Raw genomic sequence first — 25748 nt, 5'->3', positions numbered from 1 at the left:
ATTTTGTAACATTTTTTACTTTGTAAATTTTGATGCAATATTACTTGCTGCATAAGTGTTCTTATCTGTTACATCTTCATTGTGAGCTATTTGTTTTGACCATATAACCAGTATAAAGTAGTAGCTTCTCCTATCATTTCCCAACTCTCTAGTACTTTGACCAATATATACTCTGTATATATTGTGTATAAAAACTGCAATTCCTGATGAACACCGTTACCAGTATTCCAATCGCTGTCCATATCTGTAAGTATTGTCTGAGTTACACATCTCAGAATGTGGTGTGCTCCCTAAAGTGGTTCCCTGCCCCATGTCCAGCTCTTACCTGGTAGTGTCCATCACTAAGTGTAAAGTTTGGGGAGAATGGAGTGTGGCAGTCCATAGAAGGAAAACTCAGCATGCTGATCCACTCATGTCAGTACCATTGGGGTAAAAGGGACACTGCCTAGATACTCATTAAGTACTAGTTGGAACTCATCCTCACTGTTTGAATCAGAGACAGAGAGAGGACAAATTTCTTCCTGTCTTTCATCAGGGAGTCTATTTTCCTGAGACAAAGCTTGAGTGTGGCAGGTTTGCCCTAACACAGCTCCAGTTACATTTTTGTGAGTGAAGATGCTCCTGGATCCTGCCATTACATTTCTGTGCTTCTTTGTTTTCAGTGGCAAAGTGGATTTTTCAAATGTATGTGTGTCTCTGTGGGTGTTCTGATGGGCAGTTGGGAGAAGTTATATGGATCAGTGAAGAGCTTTTAACCATATGCCATTCAGTAATAAAAGTTCCCCAACTCAGAGTTTTCACTCTTCCAAAGAAAGGTTGGTTGAAACTCTACTCATCTCTTGCCTGTTTTACTATTTCCAATATATCCTCTGATGATGAAAAGTGGATCCTTTGTAAATAAAGGACTCATCTCTTTCCTGTTTTACTATTTCCAATATATCCCCTGATGGTGAAAAGTGGACCCTTTGTAAATAAAGGATTCATCTCTTGACTGTTTTACTATTTCCAGTATATCCCCTGATGGTGAAAAGTGGGTCCTTTTTAAATAAAACTGAGCAATGTGCAGTGCTCATTTTGGTAATCTGCTCTCAATTATCCCTGCAACACAGAGACCTACTTTAAAAATGTTGGTGGCTGCTTTTGTCCCCCAGGAGCTCATAGATGCTTTCTTGTGCAGAACAGAGCCTGAAAAGGTTCTGAGCCAGCCTGGCAGTTCCAGTCCTTTGTCTCAGTCATGAACATGGGGTTTGTGGGCTCATGCACCTGCCGCCCTGCCTCAGTCAAGTATTCTTTTCTTGTTTGCTCAGCATCATTGTCATGAACGTCAATGTCTATAATGTGTTGTAATGCAACGAGGCTTTCTGGGCCCTGAGAAAGTAGTTATCTCTTCCATACGGCAGCTTTAGCCTGGCAAACTTCTTCATTTTGTCAGTGTGTTAGCTGTTAGAACTTGATGTTTTCAGATTATCATGTGCTGAATCCTGTCTCTCTAAATTTGCGGCTTGCAGTCTAATGTTGGTTGGAAAAATACTTACCCATTGTAATGGGAATTGTGTCAACAATGAGATTCTATAACTAAAACACTCCTGGGATTAAAAAAAAAAAGCACAGTATATGTGTCATTGCTATGGCCTGAATGTTTGTGTCTCTTCGAAATTCATGTGTTGAAACCTAATTACCAACGTGATGGTATTAGATGTGTGAGCCTCTGGAAGGTGATTAGGTCATGAGGACAGGCGGCCAGGATGCCCCTGTCGGAGCTGGGTGGCCATGGAGACTTGTCTGGCCTTGTGTGCTGGCACACAGAGGCATGCTGGCTTTTGCCCCCCGTGGGGGCTCACAGATGCTTTTCTGTGCAGATAAGAGCCTAAGGGGACTAGACTCCTAAGCGTATGTCTGAGTTTCTGAGACTGGCTCCTTGCTTTTCCTTTATAGTAATTTTAGTCCCACCCCTTTTTCCCAGTCACAAACATGGGATCTGTGGGCTTGTGTGCCTGCTACCAGCCCCCAGCAAGGCACAAATGACCAGTTTGGCCTGGGTTAATTGCATTTTCTCACTGGCTTCATGAATGGTGATATCATTTCTGCCAGGCCACTTATAGCTAGTTTTGGTCAGGTCCAATTCATGAAGGTGGAGGGAGTGGGTAGTTCCTCCTTCAGATGTAAATATAGCCTCATTCCAGTCCTCATCTGTCCTCCCAAAAGGATTGATCCCTCTCATCTTCCACAGGGCTTTGGTCATCACATTGCAGGCAGATCCACCTCCTGGCCAGGCCTCAATGTCCTGCCAACCACCTTCCTCCCCTTCCCTTTCTTTTGATGTCACCTTGGCCAAATTGGGTTGGGGATCAGAAAGTCAGGTTTGGGTCAGAATCCTGAAAGATGCAATCCCAAGTGCCATAATCCTGAATGTTGAAATCTTGGAAGATCAAAATCCTGAAAATATAATTCTGAAAAAAAAATTTTAAACATTCTTTAAAAGACATTGATTTACATTTTTGAAAGGCGATTTATTTGAGAAACATATGAAAACATGACAATATTTTATAAGTCACTTTACAAATAAAATACACAATAATGACGTACATATTTTTGCAAGCATGAACACTCAGATATGCTAAGGACAGTTGCATGCGTAAACACTCATGAACAGATGAACCGTACTCACAAATAAATGGCTTATATAACTGCTGCCATCCACACTGTCAAACCATGATGGGCAACCTAAGTCCTTTGATGTGATTGATCAGAAACTGTGATGGGTCACCACCACATATATAGTTAGTTGCTCAGAGAGCTGAGAGCTTGAGAAATTTTATCTTTCACAAATGCAGATGGGCAAAAAGGACTTCTCTTCATTTATTGAGAAAGTTTCCCTTTTTTCTTCTCTCTTTCTCTCTCTCTCTCCTTTTAATCTCTGCTCACTGCAACTACCTCTGTCTCCCGGGCTCAAGCCATCCTCCACTTCAGCCTCCCTAGTAGCTGGGACTACAGGCAGGCACCACTATGCCTGGCTAATTTTTGTATTTTTTGTAGAGACAGGGTTTCACTGTGTTGCCCGGGTTGGTCTCAAACTCCAGAGCTCAAGCTATCTGCCCGCCGTGGCCTCCCAAAGTGCTGGGATTACAGAGATGAGCCTCTGCTCCCGGCAGAAGTTTCAGTGTTTTCACATACACACACAATGCTTGCACACAAAGTCAATGTTTGTGATAATGTACTTTTATGGAGTCAACTTTGCATAAAATAAATTAGAACTCTCTAATCGTCTTTACAAAATTTATACCTCAAGTATTGGAAATGATGTGAAGATGAAATACATAACATAGCAAATTGTAAAAAATAGTGTTGATGATTTAAAATAATGGGACAAAGGAAAAGAAAAAGCAAAAAAATTAACCATCCACTCCACCCCCGCAAAAAAAATTAAGAAGAAAAAGTATATCACAGGGACAGATTATGGGCAATTGCATTGAGGTAGTCCATAAGAGCTGGCCAACTTTCACCATTATTAATATTTTAAAGTCTTGCATCACAACAAATAGCTGATTGATTTCTTTCAGGGCACTGTTCTCCTCAGAGAATACATTCACATTTATTTTTGATGTGGCACTGCTTGTTTGGAAATGCTTCTCTGCTTCTATTTACACCAACATGAGCATTCCTGTTAAATGTTCCCATCTTCAGTGTCATGCTTCTGTGTTGATTTGGGTACATGAAAATCTATTCTGCATGCGCTCATATACAGACCACACATTTGGCAGAAACAATACTGGTGATCAATCAGCAACAGCATCGTGTGTCTTCTTCTTTTTTTTTTTTTTTGAGATGGAGTCTTGCCCTGTCACCCAGGATGGAGTGTAATGGCGTGATCTTGGCTCATTGCAACCTCCACCTCCCAGGTTCAAGCAATTCTCCTGCCTCAGCCTCCCAAGTAGCTGGGATTACAGGAACCCACCACCACGCCCAGCTAATTCTTGTATTTTTTTAGTAGAGATGGGGTTTCACCATGCTGGCCAGGCAGGTCTCAAACTCCTGACCTCGTGATCCATCAGCCTTGGCCTCCCAAAGTGCTGGAATTACAGGTGTGAGCCACCGCGCTAGGCCTGTGTCTTCTTATCCCACCATATGCATTATTATTTTCAAATCAGTCAGTAACTTCACTGGGTTCTTTAGGCAAATGCAACTTTAATTCATTGAGAACTCCTGGTATTTCATCAGCCAGAAGGAATGCCAGTGCAGACAAATAATGTATTTTTAAACTAAATTTTTCATCATTGCCACATTATGTGGCCAATCCTCTCAACTGAATTTTCTGACAAATGCATTGGACTGAATGGAAGAAAACAAACTTTATTGGTAACACCTTGAAATTCCCTTTTAGAAGCCTTGATCACACCTAATTCCAAATCAAATGATAGGTCATTATGATTTGAGGATTCAGTTGGACATTAGGGATTTTAGACTTTGGGGACTTTGATCTTTTAGGATTTCAGCAGTCAGGATTATGGCCTTCAGGATTGTGTCTCTCGGGATTATAATCAGCACTGCTGAAAGTCTAGCTCAGCACTGGCACCACTGTCGAGTGCCCATCGGAGGTTTCTCAGGCTCAACTAAACATTCATACCCACATGCCCCAATAGGCCACACTCAGAAGCTCAATTTTCTACCTGGTACTTATAGTTCATACACAGTCCTTTCATCCTGGATGCAGTTTACCAGTCAGGGATCATTGTTACAATAAGTAATGTTGGCTGGTACACAGCTGACTTTCTACATGTTTCAGGTTTTCAGAATAGGGCTAGGAAGTTAACTTGAGGTCAGATCAATCCATGGAGAAAGAGAGAAATGGATTTGTTAACCCTTCAGCCGTGAAGGGTCACTGGTTGCAGCAGATGGCTGAGTTGGTGCCAAACTGGATACTGGTATAAACTACTGAGTATGTCTTGGAGTTTTGGGGACTGGCTTCTTGCCTGCTTTTTCAGATTATCAAACTGGCTGGTCTAATATTTGGTGGTGGGGGAGGATAAAAGAACTTCTTCTTTAAAAGAGAATAACTATTTTTTGAGTACAGCACGTAGTTAAGTTTTAATACAGTTGATTTAAAGCCTTTGCCTAGTAAGTCCAATGTCTATGCTTTTTCCATTTCTATGGAAAATTTTTTTTAAAAAAATTAATAGACTTTATTTTTTAGAGCAGTTTTTTTTTTGTCTATTTAGTTTTGCCTTTCCCGGAATATCATATAGTTGAAATAAAATAGTATTTAGCTTTCTCAGACTGACTTCTTTCACCTAGCAAAACGGATTTAAGGATCTTCCCCCTCCTTCCCTCCCCTCCCTCCCTTCCCTCCCTTCCTCCCCTCCCCTCGCCTCCCCTCCCTCCCTCTCTCCCTTCCTTCCTTCCTCTTTCTTTCTCTTTCTCTCTCTTTTTCTTTCTTTCTCTCTCTTTCTTAACTTTCTTTCTCTCTCTCCTTCTCTCTCTCCTTCTCTCTCTCCCTCCTTTCTTTCCTTCTTTCCCTCCCCTTCCTTCCTTCCTTCCTCCCTTCCTTCCTTCTCTTTTTCTCTTTCTTTCTTCTTTCCTTCCCCACAAAATAATTATACATATTTATGGGGTAACTACAATATTTTGACACATACATACCATGTGTCAAATCAGGGTATTTAGGATATCCACCTTCTCAAACATATATCATTTTGTGTGTGGGTGGGGGAACATTTCAGATCTTCTCTTCTAGCTGTTTTGAAATATACCATAAATTATTGTTAGGTATAGTCACCCTACTGTGTTATTGAACACTAGAACTTTTTCTTTTTATCTAACTGTATGTTTTTATCCATTAACCAACCTCTCTTCATTCCCTCACTCACCTCTTAGTCTCTGGTAACTATTGTTCTACTCTCTACCCTCCTGAGATGAGTATTTTAGCTCCCACAGATGAGTGCGAACACACATTTGCCTTTCTGTGCCTGGCTTATTTTGCTAACGTAATGACCTCCAGGTCCATCCATATTGCTGCAAATGACAGGATTTAATTATTTTTCATGGCTGAATGGTATTCCATTGTGTATATATATCACATTTTATTTATCCATTCATCTGTTGATGGACTCTTAGGTTGATTCCATATTTTGGCTATTGTGGATAGTGCTGCAATCAACATGGAGGTGCAGGTATCCTTTTGATACACTGATTTCTGTTCTTTTAGATAAACATCCAGAAGTGGGGTTGCTGAATTGTATGTTAGTTCTATTTTTAGTTTTTTGAGACAACTCTGTACTGTTCTCTATAATGGCTGTACTAATTTACATTCCCACCAACACTGTATAAGGGTTCCCTTTTCTCTGCACTCCCACCAGCATTTGCTATTTATTGTCTTTTTGATGACAGCCATTTAAACTAGAATGAGATGACATCTCATTGTGGTTTTGATTTGCACTTCCCTGATGATTCATGGTGAGCATTTTTTTCATATAACTGTTGGCCATTTCTACGTCTTCTTTTGAGAAATGTCTATTCAAATCCTATGCCTACTTTTTCATAGGATTATTATTATTTTTGCTGTTGAGTTGTTTGAGTTCTTTGTATATTGTGGCTATTAGTCTTTATTGGATGAATAGTTTGCAAATATTTTCGCCCATTTAACCCTGTTATCTATTCACCCTCTTGATTGTTTCCTGTGCTGTGTAGAAGTTTTTAGTTTAATGTAGTCCCATTTGTCTATTTATGTTTTCATTGCCTGTACTTTTGAAATTTTAGCCATAAGATCTTTTCCTAGACCAATGTCCTCAAGCATTTCTTCTGTTTTCTCTTAGTAGTTTTATACTTTCAAGTCTTACATTTAAGTCTGTAATCCATTTTGAATTGATTTTTGTATATGGTGAGAGATAGGGGTCTAGTTTCATTCTTGTAGGGGTCTAGTTTCATTCTTACACATATGAGTGAATACAAAGCCAGCACCATTTATTGAAGAGAGTGGCCTTTCCCCAATGTTTGTTGTTGGCACCTTTGTTGAAAATTGATTGGCCGTAAATATGTGGATTAAGTTCTGGGTTCTGTATTCTGTTCTATTGGTCTATGTATCTGTTTTTGTACCAATACCATGCTACTTTTGCTTTGCAGTATTGTTTGAAGTAGTGTGATCCCTTCAGCTTTGCCCTTTTTCCTCGGTATTGATTTGGCTATTTGGGGTGTTTTCTGGTTCCATATGAATTTTGAGATTATTTTTTATATTTCTGTAAATAATATCATTGGTATTTTGATAGGGATTGCATTGGATCTGTAGATTGCTTTGAGTAGTGTGGTCATTTTAACAATATTAATTCTTCCAATCCATGAACATGGGATGTGTTTCCATTTTTTTGTGTTCTCAATTTCTTTCATCAGTATTTTGTAGTTTTTGTTGTAGGGGCCTTTTGCCTTCTTAATTAAGTTTATTCCTAGGTATTGTAATTGTCTTGTAGCTATGCAAATAGGATTGCTTTCTTGATTTCTTTCTTTCTTTTTTTTTTGAGACTGAGTCTCACTCTGTCACACAGTCTGGAGTGCAGTGGCACAATCTCAGCTCACTACAACCTCTGCCTCCCGGGTTCAAGTGATTCTCATGCCTCGGCCTCCTGAGTAGCTGGGATTCCAGGTGCCTGCCAACACACCTGGCTAATTTTTTGTATTTTTAGTACAGATAATGTTTCACCATGTTGGCCAGGCTTGTCTTGAACTCCTGACCTCAGGTGATCTGCCCACCTCAGCCTCCCAAAGTTCTGGGATTACAGGTGTGTGTCACCACACCCAGCCCTTGTCTGGTTTTGGTATCAGGAAAAAGCTGGCTTTGTAGAATGAGTTAGGAGGAATACCTTCATCTTAAATTGTTTTGAATAGTTTGAGAAAACTTTGTGTTAATTATTTGTTAAAAGTTTTGTATAATTCAGCAGTAAAGCCATCCAGTCCTGAGATTTTCTTTGTTGGGAAATGTTTTATTACTGATTCAAATGTATTACTTATTATTGGTCTGTTCAGATTTTTCTATTTCTTCCAGGCTCAAATTTGGTAGGTTTTATGTATCCAGAAATTTATACATTTCCTGTAGGGTTTCCAATTTGTTAACATATAGGTGTTCATAATTGTCTCCAGTGATCTTTTATATTTCTGTGGTATCAATTGTAATGTCTCATTTTTTATTTCTGATTTTATTTATTTTGGTCTTCTTTCTTTTCTTGTCTTGGTTAGTCTAGCTAAAGGTTTATTGATTTTGTTTATCTTTTCAAAAAACAATTTTTTTGTTTTATTGATCTTTTCTATTTTTAAATATCTCTTTTGTTTAGTTCTCTGAGCTTTAGTATTTCTTTCCTTCTCCTAACACTTGAAAGTGTTTGTTCTTGCTTTTCTATTTGTTCTTGCTTCCTTGAGGTTCATTGTTAGGTTGTTTATTTCAAATCTTTCTACTTTTTTGATGTAGGCATTTATTGCTATAAATTTCCATCTTAGCACTGTTTTTGCTGTGTCTCCTAGGCTTTGGTGTGCTGTATTTGCATTTTAACTTGTTTCAAGAAATTTTTTTACCTCCTATTTAATTTCTTCATTCACCCAGTGGTTGTTCAGGAGCATGTTGTTTAATTTCCATGTATTTATACAGTTTCCAAAGTTCATCTTGTTATTGATTTTATTCCATTTTATTCCATGTAGTTTTATTCCATTGTGATCTGAGAAAATACTTGATATGATTTCAATTTTTAAAACTTTTGTTGAAACTTGTTTTGTGGCCTAAGATATGGTCTATTCTGGACAATGTTCCATGCACTGATGAGAAGAATGTGTACCCTGCAGCTATCAGATGAAATGTTCTGTAAATATCTGTTAGGTCCATTTTGTCTAAAGTGCAGTTTAAATCCAATGTTTCTTTGCTGATATTCTGTCTAAATGATCTGTTCAATGCTGAGAGTGGGATGTTGAAGTTCCCAACCATTATTGTATTGGAGTCTATCTCTCTCTTTTGATCTAATAATATTTGCTTTATATATCTGGATGTTCCTGTGTGGGGCACATATATACTTAGAATTGTTATATCCTTTTGATGAATTGATCCCTTTACCATTATATAATGGCTTTTTTGTCTTTTTAAATAGTTTTATACTTAAAGTCTGTTTTATCTGATAAGTATAGCTATTCTTGCTTGCTTTTGGTTTCCATTGGCAGGGAATATCTTTTTCCTTTCCTTCAATTTCAGTCTACATGCATCTTTGAAGGTGAAGTGAGTGTCTTGTAGGCAGCATATAGTTGGGTAAGTAAAAAAATCTATTCAGCTAGTTTATATCTTTTAAGTGAGGAAGTTAATCTTTTTACATTCAAGGTTATCACGGATAGGTAATGACTTATTTCTGTCATTTGGCTTATTGTTTTCTGGTTGTTTTGTATATCCTTTGTTCCTTTCTTCCTCTCATTGTTTATCATTGAACTTTGGTGGTTTTCTGTAGTAGTAACTTCAGCTCTTTTCTCTTTCATTTATGTATTTGTTCTACTAGTGAGTTTTATACTTTCATGTGTTTTCATAGTGGTAGATATAATCTTTTCACTTCCAGACGTTCTACTCTCTTAAGTATTTCTTGTAGGGCTCGTCTAGTGGTGATGAATTCCCTCAGTTGTCGCTTGTCTGGGAAAGAATATTTCTTCTTCATTATGGAAGGACAGCTTTGATGGGTATAGTCTTCTTGGCTGACAGTTTCTTCTTTCAGCACTTTGAGTATATTATCCCATTCTCTCCTGGCCTATAGTTTCTGCTGAAAAATCTGTTAATCTGATGGGGAGTCTCTTCTATATGACTTGACTTTTTTTATTCCTTGCTGTTTTTATTCTCTCTTAGTCTTCAACTTTTGAGAGTTTGACTGTGATCTTCCTTAGAGAGAACATTTTTGAATTAAATCTACTTGGGAATTTTTAAGCTTCTTGTATCTGGATGTCTATACCTTTTGCAAGACCTGGGAAGTTTTTAGCTATTATTTCATTAAACATGTTTTCTATCCCTTTGCTCATCTTTTCTTCTGGAACTCCCAAAATGTGAATTTTGTTTGCTTAATGGTGTCCCATAGGCTTTCCTTATTCTTTTTTTTCCTTTTTTTTTTTTTTTTTTTTTTTTTTTTTGCCTCACTGGGTTATTTCAAAAGACCTGTCTTCCAGTTCAGAAATTCTTTCTTTTGCTCAATCTAGTCTATTGTTTTTTAATTTTATATGTATATATATTTTTTTGAGCTGGAGTTTTGCTCTTGTCACCCAGGCTGGAGCATAGTGATGCAATCTCAGCTCACTGCAACCTCTGCCTCCTGGGTTCAAGCAATTCTCATGCCTCAGCCTCGCAAGTAGCTGGGATTACAGGTGTCTGCCACCATGCCCAACTAATTTTTGTAATTTTTTTTTTTTTTTTTTTTTAGTACAGATAGGGTTTCACCATTTTGGCCAGGCTGGTCTCGAACTCCTGACCTCAGGTGATCCACCCACCTCGGCCTCCCAAAGTGCTGGGATTACAGATGTGAGCCACTGCACCTGGCCTAGTCTATTGTTTGTACAAGCTCTTGATTATATTTTTTTACTTCATTTATTGACTTCTGTAGTTCCAAGATTCCTGTTTTGTTCTATTTTTAATATCTATTTCTTTGTTGAATTTCTGACTCAGATCATAAATTGTTTTTCTGATTTCTTTTATTATTTATCTATGCTCTCTTGTAACTCACTGAGTTTCTTTAGTATCATTATTCTGAATTACTTTTCAGGCATTTTATAGATTTTCTTTTTGTTGGGATCTGTTATTAGAGAATTATTGTGTTCCTTTGGAAGCTTCATGTTTCCTTGCACTTTTGTATTTCTTGTGTCCTTATGTTGATATCTATGGATTTCATGTAATAGCTGCTGCTTCCGATTTTATGGATTGGCTTTGATAGGGAAAGACTTTTGCCTCTAGGTGTTTTTACAGTGTTAGTTGAGTATAGGGTGCTTTGGCTTTGATTCTGAGTGGGCACAGCAGTGTAGTTTCTGTATGATTTCTTCAGCTGTCATCAGTGTCAGTGGCATTTGGGTTCCTCAGTGGCTTAGGTTCCAGTTGTTAGCAGACGCTATGGCAAGGCTTTGTTGGGGATGGGGACACCAGGCAGGCCTGTTCTCAGGCACCAGTGGTGGCAGCAGTGGCCTAGGCTTGCTGGTTCTCAGGCCCCTGTGTGAAGTATGTGGGCACTGGTGGTGATGGGTCCTTGAGCCTCCAGGAGATTTAGTTGGATGCTTGCAGTGGCAGTAATGGACCAAGTGGGAGGGCAGGTTCTTGGGACCCTGCACAATTTGTGTGGCATCAACTGTAGCAGTAGCAAAAGTGGACCAACCCTCTGGCCCCCAAGTGGTAGGCACAGACAGCAGCAGTGGCAGCAGCAGGCTGGGCAAGCCAGTCCCCAGGACCCCATGTGGCATGCATGGATGAGTGTTGGCCATGGCAGTGGCAGGCAGGCACTAGCAGCAAAAGGCATGGTGGACCTGTCCTCAGGCCCCTTGGAGGCATGTGTAGATGTGTCGTAGTCCTGCTGCTAGGGAAGGTGGGGTTGCTGTAAGTGGTGGTGGCCCTGGGCAGGTAACTCTGAGGCTCTGGGGAATGCACACTTTGACTCCCTTTGTCCCAGGGAGAGCCACTAGGTGCCCTGTGCTTCCTGTTTCCTGGGATGCGGGGCATTGCATGGGCTAGAGTGCTGGGGACCTAGCTGCACTGCTGGTCTTAGCTGGCATTACAATGCTGTAGCCCTCTAGGTGGACGTAGGAGAATATCAGTGGGGCTTCAGGGGTATGGAGATTCAGGGTCGTTGGGCCCCAGAACAGGATGTGTATGGTGAGGGCTGGGCTCTTAAAAGAGCCTTATGCTGAAGCTGTTTGGGTCTCAGGGTATGGGGTATGTGGGACCCAATGTGAAGTCCCATTGTGGAACAATGCCATTGCATATATTCCAGACAGCCCCAGGGCATGTGAAGGCCAAGGAGCTAGCTCATGGCTAGGATTACAGGAGTCCATAGTGGAAACATTGACCTCTGAAGATCTCTCAGTTAAACTTTCCCTGGAATGGGAAGTTCCTCCTGGTTCTGAGCTAGTCCCAGCTGGGCTGGCTGCTTCACTTCCCTCTTCTCCCATGCCGCAGAGGTGCACTGTCACTTCTCCGCTGAATTCCAGTGTTCTCTCTTAGATGCTCATTCAATGTGTGATTATCTGCTCACTGTTTTTGTCCTTCTTTGCAGAGGGGGTGAGGGCTAGGTGCCTCTATTCAGCCATTTTAATGCTTCTCCAGCTCATTTTTTAATTGTTCAATAGTATTTTATTGTGTGAATGTACCAGTTTGTTAATATTTTTACCTATTGAGGGATATCTTGTTGCTTCCAATGTTTGACAGTTATGAATAAAGCTTCTATAAACATCCACATGGAGGCTTTTATGTGGACATAAATTTTCAGTTCTTTTGGTTAAATACCCAGGAATGTGATTTGCTGGATCGTGTGATAAGACTATGCTTAGTTTTATAAGAAACTGCGTTCCATAGTGGCTGCACCATTTTGCATTCCCACAAACAGTGAAAGAGAGTTCTTGTTGCTCCACATCCTCACCAACATTTGATGTTGTTTTTGGATTTTACCCATTCTCATAAGTGTAATGTAATTTCATTGCTGTATTAATCTGCAAAACCATGATGAAATATGATGTCAAATAGCTATGTATATGTGTATTTGCTCTTTACATATCTTCTTTGGTGAGGTGTCTGTTTAGATTTTTGTGCCCATTTAAAAACTAGGTTGTTTGTTTTCTTATTGTGGAGCTTAAGAGTTCTTTGCCTAGTTTGGATACAAGTCCCTATCATATATGTGTTTTGCAAATATCTTCTCTCAGTCTGTGGTTTGTCTTTTTCACTCTCTTGCAGTGTCTTTTGCGAAGCAAAAATTTTAATTTTAATGAAGTCCAACTTAACAGTGTTTTCTTTCTTGGATTATGTTTTTGATGCATATCTAAAAAGTCATCACCAAATCCAAAGTCACCTAGATTTTCTCCTATGTTATCTTCTGGAAATTTTATAGTTTTGCATTATACATTTAGGTCTATGGTTAATTTTGAGCTGATTTTTGTGAAAACTGTAACGTCTGCGTCTAAATTCTTTCTCTTCTTCTTCTTTTTTTTTTTTTTTTTTTTTTTTTGCATGTGGAGGTCTAATTGTTCCAGCACCATTTGTTGAAAAGACTATCCATTCTCCACTGAGTTGCCTTTGCTCATTTGTCAAACAGCAGTTGATGATTTTTTTGTGGGTCTATTTCTAAGCTCTGTATTCTGGTCATTTGACCTATTTGTCTATTCTTTCACCAAAACCACACTGCCTTGATTGCTGTAGCTTTGTAGCAAGTCTCAGTGTTAGGTGGTGTCAGTTATCTGACTTTGTTCTTTTAATTTCTTTTTTTTTTCCTGTGAATGAACAATACTTTCTTGTGTCTTTGCATGGCTAATTTTTTTAAACAAATAAACTAGAGATTCCTTTAATGCCAAGTTACACAATAAAAAAGACAACAATCTCTTTCCATTTGCTTTTTGCAAGGTTTGTGTTATTTCAGGGCAAAACGCAGAGCAAGTCCACTGGCAAATCTGGGGGCCAGTGGTTATTTTGTTTTGATTTTTATTTTTTTAAATCAGACATTTTAAACATTACAATGAGGTAACTCTAGAAATCAAATTCTGCCCCCTTTCCCAGTGGTGTTTTATTTATTTATTTATTTATTTTGACAGGGTCTCATTCTGTCACCCAGGCTGGAGTGCAGTGGTGTAATCATAGCTCATTGGAGCCTCGACTTACCCGGGCCCAAACAATCCTCCCACCTCAGCCTCCCAAGTAGCTGGGACTACAGGCACATGCCACCATGCCCAGCTAAGTTTTGTATTTTTTGTAGAGATGGAGTTTCACTATGTTGTGCAGGCTGGCTTTGAACTCCTGAACTCAAGCAATCCACCTGCCTTGCCCTCCCCAAGTTCTGGGACTATAGGCTTAAGCCACTGTGCCTGGCCTCCCTTTCCCAGGGTGTATTGTTGCTTCTTGTGGCTTATAGTTGCTTGTTTAATGACTTTTCTAAATAATTTTTATAAAGATTATTCTTTGTCATGTGTGGCTATTACATTTTCTGTCCAGTTAGCTTAGTGGTCAGCCAGTGACTTGAGATTTCTTTAAACATCTGGAGCAAAAACAAAAACCAAACAAAATAGCAAAAGCAAAAACAAAAACACCCCTGATCTTTGCAGGTTGACTGTGTTGGATCACTTTCTCAATGCTTAGCCAGTCTATTCACAGCTCTACCTTAGCCTTCACTTTCTGCATGCATGGAAGCTAAAGATGAGCCAGAGGTGAAGTTTAGGATTTTCTCAGGTCTCCTCTGAACATGCGTCCAGGCTTGGGCATGTGAGTGGACTTCTAGACTCCCTGGTATATACAGAGATTTCCTCAGCCTTTTTTCTCCCACATATCTTTTTCCATATATCTTTGCATATTTCCCAGACTTTTTGATGTGTCTGCTGCTTGCCCCCTCTGTTAGCCCTTGCTCAGGTGGCTGCAGCTAGTATATTTGCCTTTAATTGTTTACAGCAAACACCAGCCAGAAGGCTGTTCCAGCCCTGAGAAAGTTCTAAGGTGTACAAAACAAAGGCAAGCCCCTGAGTGTGAATCCCTCAGGCAGCAACCAGACAGGTCAAAACACACAACCACAATTCTTTGATAACAAGGCCTATATTGCCCCTTCTGGCATGAGCAAGCTATGTAACTGGTTATAAAAAGTATTACATTAAATTATGGGGACAGAAATGACTCTACTAGTGAATGAAGAAATCATTTAGATTTTATGGTTAGTAAGTGGAGGTTTGAGAGTAACCATCTGATCTTTATTAATCTTAGTGTATATTAATTATATTTCTAGAATTTGGACTAATATCAAGATGCTCTGAAGAAGAACAACTCTTTAGGATAGCCACTGCAACATCATGACCAAAGACAAAGAACCTATTGTTAAAAGCTTCCATTTTGTTTGCCTTATGATCATAATAGTTGGAACCAGAATCCACTTCTCCGACGGAAATGAATTTGCAGTAGACAAGTCAAAAAGAGGTCTTATTCATGTTCCAAAAGACCTACCGCTGAAAACCAAAGTCTTAGATATGTCTCAGAACTACATAGCTGAGCTTCAGGTCTCTGACATGAGCTTTCTATCAGAGTTGAAAGTTTTGAGACTTTCCCATAACAGAATCCAGCTACTTGATTTAAGTGTTTTCAAGTTCAACCAGGATTTAGAATATTTGGATTTATCTCATAATCAGTTGCAAAAGATATCCTGCCATCCTATTGTGAGTTTCAGGCATTTAGATCTCTCATTCAATGATTTCAAGGCCCTGCCCATCTGTAAGGAATTTGGCAACTTGTCACAACTGAATTTCTTGGGATTGAGTGCTATGAAGCTGCAAAAATTAGATTTGCTGCCAATTGCTCACTTGCATCTAAGTTATATCCTTCTGGATTTAAGAAATTATTATATAAAAGAAAATGAGACGGAAAGTCTACAAATTCTGAATGCAAAAACCCTTCACCTTGTTTTTCACCCAACTAGTTTATTCGCTATCCAAGTGAACATATCAGTTAATACTTTAGGGTGCTTACAACTGACTAATATTAAATTGAATGATGACAACTGTCAAGTTTTCATTAAATTTTTATCAGAACTCACCAGAGGTCCAACCTTACTGAATTTTACCCTCAACCACATAGAAACGACTTGGAAATGCTTGGTCAGAGTCTTTCAATTTCTTTGGCCCAAACCTGTGGAATATCTCAATATTTACAATTTAACAATAATTGAAAGCATTCATGAAGAAGAGTTTACTTATTCTAAAACGACATTGAAAGCATTGAAAATAGAACATATCACGAACAAAGTTTTTCTGTTTTCACAGACAGCGTTGTACACCGTGTTTTCTGAGATGAACATTATGATGTTAACCATTTCAGATACACCTTTTATACACATGCTGTGTCCTCATGCACCAAGCACATTCAAGTTTTTGAACTTTACCCAGAACGTTTTCACAGATAGTATTTTTGAAAAATGTTCCACGTTAGTTAAATTGGAGACACTTATCTTACAAAAGAATGGATTAAAAGACCTTTTCAAAGTAGGTCTTATGACTAAGGATATGCCTTCTTTGGAAATACTGGATGTTAGCTGGAATTCTTTGGAATCTGGTAGACATAAGGAAAACTGCACTTGGGTTGAGAGTATAGTGGTGTTAAATTTGTCTTCAAATATGCTTACTGACTCTGTTTTCAGATGTTTACCTCCCAGGATCAAGGTACTTGATCTTCACAGCAATAAAATAAAGAGCGTTCCTAAACAAGTCATAAAACTGAAAGCTTTGCAAGAACTCAATGTTGCTTTCAATTCTTTAACTGACCTTCCTGGATGTGGCAGCTTTAGCAGCCTTTCTGTATTGATCATTGATCACAATTCAGTTTCCCACCCATCAGCTGATTTCTTCCAGAGCTGCCAGAAGATGAGGTCAATAAAAGCAGGGGACAATCCATTCCAATGTACCTGTGAGCTAAGACAATTTGTCAAAAGTATAGACCAAGTATCAAGTGAAGTGTTAGAGGGCTGGCCAGATTCTTATAAGTGTGACTACCCAGAAAGTTATAGAGGAACCCCACTAAAGGACTTTCACATGTCTGAATTATCCTGCAACATAACTCTGCTGATCATCACCATCGGTGCCACCATGCTGGTGTTGGCTGTGACTGTGACCTCCCTCTGCATCTACTTGGATCTGCCCTGGTATCTCAGGATGGTGTGCCAGTGGACCCAGACCCGGCGCAGGGCCAGGAACATACCCTTAGAAGAACTCCAAAGAAATCTCCAGTTTCATGCTTTTATTTCATATAGTGAACATGATTCTGCCTGGGTGAAAACTGAATTGGTACCTTACCTAGAAAAAGAAGATATACAGATTTGTCTTCATGAAAGAAACTTTGTCCCTGGCAAGAGCATTGTGGAAAATATCATCAACTGCATTGAGAAGAGTTACAAGTCCATCTTTGTTTTGTCTCCCAACTTTGTCCAGAGTGAATGGTGCCATTACGAACTCTATTTTGCCCATCACAATCTCTTTCATGAAGGATCTAATAACTTAATCCTCATCTTACTGGAACCCATTCCACAGAACAGCATTCCCAACAAGTACCACAAGCTGAAGGCTCTCATGATGCAGCGGACTTATTTGCAGTGGCCCAAGGAGAAAAGCAAACGTGGGCTCTTTTGGGCTAACATTAGAGCCGCTTTTAATATGAAATTAACACTAGTCACTGAAAACAATGATGTGAAATCTTAAAAAAATTTAGGAAATTCAACTTAAGAAACCATTATTTACTTGGACGATGGTGAATAGTACAGTCGTAAGTAACTGTCTGGAGGTGCCTCCATTATCCTCATGCCTTCAGGAAAGACTTAACAAAAACAATGTTTCATCTGGGGAATTGGGCTAGGCGGTGAGGTGGTACTCAACCTGCCAGTTAGAGACAACCCAGTCTCTTCTGGTTTAATCATTATGTTTCAAATTGAAACAGTCTCTTTTGAGTAAATGCTCAGTTTTTCAGCTCCTCTCCACTCTGCTTTCCCAAATGGATTCTGTTGTGAGCAAGAGTTTATATGGCTTCATGGCAGCAAGGGAACAGTCAACTTCAGCATCATATGCACCAGTCCTCAGAGTGCCCTGTGAATCCTATTGGTCTTTGGGTCAGTGTCATCATTCTCTTCAAGTCTGGGGCTTGAGGGAAAAATTAGATCAGCTACGGCATGTAAAAAAGTCTTTTGTTTCACATATGTGTAATAGCTTGTTTAATTTTTTATCCTGCTACACAAATATGTAATTAACCAAGGAGGACTCATGACTTGATAGTGTATGTATGTAAAGGGATATATGGACTTAATCATAAGCTGTTGAGGTGAAAGACGTGGATTCACCTGCTTTCCAAGAAAACTCAGGGCCAAATTTATTTGCAACTGGATATTGAATGGGACTTTTCTGGTTGCCTTAGAATTCTGGCTAAAGGCTCAAAGCTGACAAAAGACAGTAACTGCACCAACATGATACTAGACACAGCCAGTCTGGACTTATCAAAAGAGCAGAAAGAGACCAATGACTCCCAGTCCGTATTATCCATCTCTAGAAGACTGGAGTCAAAAGCGTGATTAAAGAGTCATTAAGCGGAGGTTCTAGGCCATAGGGAGATTGCTTTGAATTTCTTGCAGACAAGTGTGAGGGACTCAGCACGGTAGAAGGTAGCCTGGCATCCCACTCCAAGACTGAAAGCTTGCAGAGTAACAGGAGCACACAGGTTCAGTGCAGCAGATGTGGTGTGGCTTGAGAATTCTTGGAAGAGCTTGATGAGTGTTTGCTGGAGTTTGGGATGAGGGTGGGCACTGGGAACACAGAGACTGGTAAATAGTGTTTGGCAAATACAAGTGCTTGATGAATATTTGTTGAATGAATAGATGAGTTCTTCCCCCCTGGGGAATTCAGAAGGTGAAAGGTTGGCTTGAGCAACCCAAAATGGCAGGATGAGAGAAGAGAAGCACTGATAGCAACCTGCCCTTCCATTATTGACATGGTAAAAGGATGTGAATTTCTTCACATGGTTTTGACTATGGAAGAGTAGCTGGGCTTGCATTGTCATGATGGGATATCAGCCAATAGGGTAGCCTGTTGTGCAAAGAAACTATAGCAGTAAGAGGACACGGGGTTAGGCTGAAGAGGGGTTTGGGGTGGAGGTTGCTGCAAGAGGTCAACCAGATAATGTGGCCCTGCATCATGGAACTGTGCAATGTGGGGTACACTCAAGGCCCTCCAATAACTCACAGATGTGCCCTATGAAAAAGCCAGCATTTGGACTCTGCCATAGCAGCTGGCAGGAACATGCTGGCCTGTCTGCCTTATTCAATAGTTAACGACAGGAAGATCTGCTCCTCTTTGTGTAATACCCTCTTCCCTTGCAATGGCATAGGGACATCTAGAATATAGAGAAGACAGAGACAATGGAGGAAGAGTAAAGAAACTGACTATATGCCTTCTTCATTTCACTGCAAGGAAGGCCAAGCAGATTTTTGAATGAGGTGTGAGATTGCTGTTAAATTGGACTGGCCTGGACATTTTAATCCCTTAAATAGAGGTACAATGACTAAAATGAGATTTGTCACTAAAATTTATGGTATCTGCCCAAGATTCAGGAGTGATGATGGGAGGAGATCCAACAGAACTTTGTTGTAAGGCAATGGTTAAGGAAAAATGAAGCCCTTGCTTTCTGGACTTAGTTCATTCAATAAACCAGTTTTGGCCAGGCACGTTGGCTCACATCTATAATCCCAGTACTGTGGGAGGCTGAAGCAGGTGGATCACTTGAGGTCAGGAGTTCAAGACCAGCCTGGCCAACATGGTGAAACGCTGTCTGTACTAAAAATACAAAAATTAGCCGGGTGTGGTGGTGTGCACCTGTAGTCCCAGCTACTTGGGAGGCTGAGGCAGAAGAATCACTTGAACCTGGGAGACAGAGGCTGTAGTGAGCTGAGATAGCACCACTGCACTCCCCTCTGGGCAACAGAGTGAGACTCCATCTCAAAAAAATTAAAAGAAAAAAAATCTGGTTTCATAATAGCTGTAACGAAATAAGCCTTAATGATATTTTATTAGCATCATCTTCTGTCTGCATTAGCCCTTCCTTGCTCTTCAGGAGAACAACATTTGTTTTCCTCCCTAGGCTCTATCCCAAATGGCACATTCTTCCACAACCCCTGTTGAACAGATTTGTTAAACTGTTGCCTAATCTAAAACCAATAAAAACAACAAACAACCACAATAACAACAACAACAACAAAAAACTGCCACAGATTCTAAATAATCAGATCTTTTTAAATGGTATCAATGTTTCCCACAAAATATTGACATTGAAAATATAGAATTTTAGCATTAATTTTTTTTAAACCTACATCCCCTCGGCAGAGGGGCCTCTCTGCATCCCAGTGGAAAGTAGGGTCCTCACAGTCCTCTCCGTCACATTCTTCCCATTTCTTTTCTTCACAGAACACATCACTGTCTAAAATTATCTTGTTTGCTTAGTTGCTTACTCGTCTTCTTTTTCTCTCCTCTAAAGTCTAAGCTCCAGGAAAAAGGGAGACTTCTCCACCTGTTCCCTGCCTCTCCCCAGTGCCGAGGGGACACTGTGCACCCCATTGTAGATGCGCAGTAAAAATTCGTGGGATGAACAAATGACTCTGAAACGGTCCCATGCAGGAAATGTCCATGAAGTCCTGGATTTTATCTAAAAAGCCCAGGCAAGTGGGGGCGGGGGCGGCGGGGCTACAGTTCCATGCTGAGCTGCCTCCTGGCCGCTCGTCCCCGCCGCAGTGCCTGGGCGGCCCGGGCGCCTGACCTTGGCCGTAGACACCTTCGAGGTGCGCGCTGCTCCTCCCCATCCGCCACTGGAAGATGCTGGGGCCACGCGGCTCCAGGTTTAGCAGGACACCGAGAAAAGGAAATGGCTGCCTTTCGGAGGCTGGGTGAGCCCTTCCCTGTGCCTCACTTGCCCGCCCCACAGCGGCCCTGCAGCTCGTCCCACGGGGCCGTTGCCCGGTAGGACGCGCGCTTTTGTTTTGAGGGTCATGCATCTTCCCTGCCGTCGTTTTTGGGAGGTTGAAAAATTGATCCAGAAAGACCTAAAACAAAAAACAAAGAAAAACAAAAGAGCGAAAAGGAGGCAAAACAAAACAAAAATCCATACAAATAAAGTATCTCCTCCATCCATGTTTGCGCTATTCCTTCTCATTCCTCCATCCAATGCCACAATTTGGTAAGTTTGCCTCAACACGTTTTCAGTTCTTAACACTGTGATGAGAATAAACAATAGATCCCATAGTAAGATGACCTGTTAAAAGGAATGGGGCATGGCAGAGATGAGTTTGGATGAGGAAAGGTGTCAGTCCGTTTGGGCTGCTCTAACTAAGTTCTGAGATGTGTGTTAGGTAATTTTGACTTTGGTTGAACATCATAGAGTGCACTCACACAGACATAGATGGCATAGCTTACTACACACCTAGGCTTATGGTATAGCCTGTTGCTTCTAGGTGATTGTAACACAATGCTTAGTATTTGTGTATCCAAACATATCTAAACATAGCAAGGGTATGGTAAAAATATGGTAAAGAAGATAAAAAATGGTACACCTGTATAGGGCACTGATGTGGGTTGGCTGTGTCCCCACCCAAATCTCATCTTGAATTCCCATGTGTTGTGGGTGGGACCCAGTGGGAGGTGATTGCATCATGGGGGCGGGTCTTTTCCTGTGCTGTTCTCCTGTTAGGGAATGGGTCTCATGAAATCTGATGGTTCTTTAAGGGGGAGTTTCCCTGCACAAGTTTTCTCTGTTCCCTGCTGACATGTAAGATGTGACTTGCTCCTCCTTGCCTTCTGCCATGATTGTGAGGCTTCCCCAGCTCTGTGGAACTGTAAGTCCAATAAACCTCTTTCTTTTGTGAATTGCACAGTCTCAGATACATCTTTATCAGCAGCATGAAAATGAACGAATACAGGCACTTACCATAAATGGAGCTTGCAGGATTGGAAGTTGCTCTGGGTGAGTCAGTGAGTGAGTGAGGGGTGAGTGAATGTGAAGGCCTAGGACATTACCATATCCTACTGTGGACTTTACCATGTCCCACTGTGGACTTTATAAGTCCCATTGTACATATAGGCCACACAAAAATTATTAAATTTGTTTTCTTTCTTTAGTAAGAAAAATTATTAAAATTGTTTTCTTTCTTTAGTAAGAAGTTAACCTTAGCTTATTGTAATGTTTTTACTTTATCAACTTTTTGCTTTAAAATTTTTTTTGGCTCTTTAGTAATAACACTTAGCTTAAAACACACATTCTACAGCTATATAAAAATATTTTCCTTCTTTATATCTTTATTTTGTTTTTTCTATTTTTAAAATATTTTATTTTTATTTTTCACTTTTTAAACTTTTCTGTTAAAAACTGAGACACACACACAGACACACACACTAGCCTAGGCCTACTCATAGGGTCATTATCAATATCACTGTCTTCTACTTCTACCTCTTGTTCCACTGGAAGGTCTTTAGGGGCAATAACATGCATGAAGCCATCATCTCCTGTAACAACAATGCCTTCTTCTGGAAAACCTCCTGAAGGACTTGCTTAAGGATTTTTATAGTTAGCTTTTAAAAAAATAAGTAGGAGCACACTCTAAAATAATGATTAAAATTATAGTCTACTAGATACAGAAACCAGTAACATAGTTGCTTATTATCATTATCAAGTATTATGAACTGTACATAATTGTATGTGCTGTGCTTTTATATGACTGTCAGTGTCGTATGTTTGTTTACAGCAGCATCACCACAAACATGTGAGTAATACATTGCACTGCAATGTTACTAGGCCATAGGAATTTTTCATCTCCATTATTATCTTATAGGGCCATGACTGTTGAGTGAAATATTGTTATGCACTGCATGACTCTACCACAAATTGAGTAGCTTATAAACAATGGAAATTTATGGCTTATAGTTCTGGAGGCTGTAATGTCCAGGGTCAGGCTGCTGACACATTTGGTGCCTGGCGAGGGCCCACTTTCTGGTTCATAGATGGCTTGTCTTTTCACTGTATCCTCACCTGGGGGAGGGCACTAATGCCATTCATGAAGCCTCCACATTCATGACCTAATTGTCTCCCAACATCTCCAACTCTTAATACAGCTCTTTCTCCATATCCACAGGGGATTGGTTCCAGGAGCCCTGTAGATTCCAAAGTCTGTGAATGCTCAAGTCCCTTATATAAAATGGCATACTTCCAACCTGAGCATCATAGTGAGACCCCACCTCCTCAAAAAAAATACATGCCTGGCGGCACATGCCTGTAGTCCCAACTACTCAGGAGGCTGAGGTGGGAGGATTGTTTGAGCCCAGGAATTCCAGGCTGCAGTGAGCTATGATCATGCTGTTGCACTATAGCCTGGGCAACAGAGCAAGACACTGACTCTGATAAAAAAGTGTACTATTTACATATAACCTATGTACATCCTCTCATATACTTAAATCATCTCTAGATTTCTTACAATACCTAATACAATGTAAATGTTATGTAAATGTTATGTAGTTGTTAAACTGTATGGTCTTTTATTCTTATTATTTTGTATTATTGTATTGTTATTATTTATTTATTCATTTATTGAATATTTTCAACCCATGGTTGTTTGAATCTATGGATGTGGAACCCATGGATATGAAGGGCTGATTGTATTATCCCCTTGGGGGTTAGGATTTCACCAGATGAATTTTGGGGGGACACAAACATCCAGACCATAGCAAAAGAGATAAGAAACCTAGGTTAGTGACCAGGGAGGGCTGCTAGGATGAGCCTTGATGAAAGATCTTTCATCAGGAGGATCCTGGGCATGTGGCTGGGAAGGGTCCTGGGCATGTGGCTGGGAAGACCCTTCAAAGGGGAGGGCACAGTGGGTGCAAAGTTGGAAGTGAAAGAATACCATGAGCGAAGAAAGCATCAAATTGGCAGTGTTGCTGGATGTGTTAGTTTCCTGTGGCTACCAAAACAAATTACCACAAACTGGGTGGCTTAAAACAACAGAAATATATTTCTCCCAGTTCAGGAAGGCAGAAGTCAGAAATCAAGGTTGGCAGGGTGGTTCCTTCCAGAGGCTGTCAGGGAGAAATCATCCCTTTCCTCTCTCCTAGCTTCTGGTAGTTGCTGGCAAACCTTGGCGTCCCTTGGTTTGCAGATGCATTAGCTGCTTCTTAGAATGCCCTGGAGGACATGCCCCAATAGTTAGCAGCTTTCTATAGAATGTGGTACATAATACTTCTTTGTCTTTAGTTTTGGACCCAAGTCATAAGAAAAGTTCCAGTCAACACCCTATTACGTAATCAGTAGAACCAACAGATGAGAAGAGAAACCAAAATTATTGGTAGGTTATTGACATACATGGCAGATGCGCAATCTAAAAAAATGTATCCCAAATTTGGGTTAAATAATCAATAATCTGTGCCTGTGTCTTCACATGGTGTTCTCCTCCAAGTCTCTGTCTTTTTTTCCTGTCTCTTACAAGGACACTCTAGTTGGATTTAGGGGCCTCCTTAATCTGATGCCATCACATCTTGGTCCTTAACTTAATTAGATCTACAAAGACTCTTTTTTCAATGAGGTCACATTCTGAGATTTCAGAATAAATCTGAAATAAATGGACATAAATGTTTGGAGGTTGGGTGGAGGACACTATTCAACCCAGTCATCTGGAGTTGGCATGACCAGCTCTGATGCCCTGGAGACTCAGTTGAGTGTGGCAGCAGAAAAGAAATGTTATCCTGGAAAGAGTGAAGACACTAAAAGAAGCTGCTTGGAAAGTCAGAGGTACAAAGAAAGGAGTAATAGGCAAAGAGAATAGAGTGGATGGGTGTAAGAGCACAGGAAAGAGACAGTGGATGGAGACCCGGGATATAAATGGTGAGAGTGTGGGAGTTTTAAAGAGAATGAGACCACAAATATGGGGAAAGGTGGAGGTATTTCTGTCTAGGTTTCTGGGGACTGGTTTGATTAGAAAGGAATGAGACTAAACTACAGGGAGTAAAAGACCTGAGGGGATTTCTAAAACCACAGGGACTTTCTGAGAGTTTCAATTACGGTTAGTTTATGAGGAATCTCAACATCGTCTAGTCCAAATGTGAAGTAGTGTTTATTTTTCTCAGTCATTCCATCAACTGGATTCTGAAATTCCCCTCTTGTCACTCCTTAGTGATATCTTGAGCAGATTTAATACTTCTGCAGTCCTTTTGAGATACTGATACTCCAATCTAGTTTAAAATTCTAAATCTCCATCTTCATCTAAAACTCATCTTCTTTCTGCATGTCACAGGCTAGGTCTGCAGCTCAACCTTGGCATATATTTTGGAGGTAGGCATGGTTTATCTGAGATACACTCTTCTTGCCCCTCCCTCTCCCAGATCTAGCTCCCTGAAGTGGAGATCAGGGATGAGTGGTAAGAAGGCAGATATCCTTTTCTATAATTGTGTCGATTAAGGTACAGTCTAAGCTGCAGGACTGGGAGACCTCAAATACAGAGGCTTAAATAAGATTGAGGTTTATTTCTTTCTCATATAATAGAAAAAGTATAGCTAAGAGGTCTAGAATAGGTAAGCTGTCTCTATTCCACAAAATCATTCAAGGGCTCAGGATGACCAGATGTCTCTGTTTCCTATAGCTCTGGTCTTATCCTATGGCCTCCATTCTCCCTTGCATGGAGCCACAGGAGCTGATGAAGCCCTCCTGTGCCTTTTTGTGTGTGTGTGGCCCATGGGATGCTGAGGTGGAGATACACCCCCTTTCCCAGGTACCTGATACCACAGTCTCTAATTGCCAGTTGGCAAGGGTTGGTCCAATGGAAATCTCCAACAGAGTAGACACCAGTCCCTCTACTAATTTACACTCCTGAACCCCCAGGGGGCACGTGTAATGTTCTCTAATACTGCTCAGATGGGCAGGGGGATCAACCTCAGAGGGTGATCCTACACATTGCTGCATCAAAACAAGAATCCTCTTGAGGAAAGAAATGCCTGATCTGCCTGTCCCGTGTCTAAGAGTAATTTTACTG

General features: G+C 40.3%; 2 protein-coding genes across 10 annotated transcripts in view; both read left to right on the top strand.

Annotated features, from left to right (window-relative positions):
• TLR6 (toll like receptor 6) overlaps window positions 1–21600 on the top strand; it is a 34049-nt gene extending 12449 nt beyond the window's left edge. For 2 of the 3 annotated variants that reach the window (XM_009447487.4, XM_063808450.1), the window contains one exon: window positions 14949–21600. In XM_009447487.4, coding sequence (XP_009445762.1) covers window positions 15013–17403 — 2391 coding nt within the window. In that variant the 5' untranslated portion in view covers window positions 14949–15012 and the 3' untranslated portion in view covers window positions 17404–21600. Of the gene's footprint in view, window positions 1–14948 lie in introns of those variants that run through there. The other variant, NM_001130468.1, reaches the window with a different exon arrangement.
• Window positions 1–25748, top strand: part of TLR1 (toll like receptor 1) — a 49625-nt gene that overhangs the window by 1469 nt on the left and 22408 nt on the right. The gene's annotated exons all lie outside the window — the stretch shown is intronic.

This window comes from Pan troglodytes, chromosome 3 (genome assembly GCF_028858775.2).
Source record: "Pan troglodytes isolate AG18354 chromosome 3, NHGRI_mPanTro3-v2.0_pri, whole genome shotgun sequence".
NCBI lineage: Eukaryota > Metazoa > Chordata > Mammalia > Primates > Hominidae > Pan > Pan troglodytes.
Note: the sequence above shows the minus strand (reverse complement) of the source record. Positions and strands in the feature narration are given on the sequence as shown.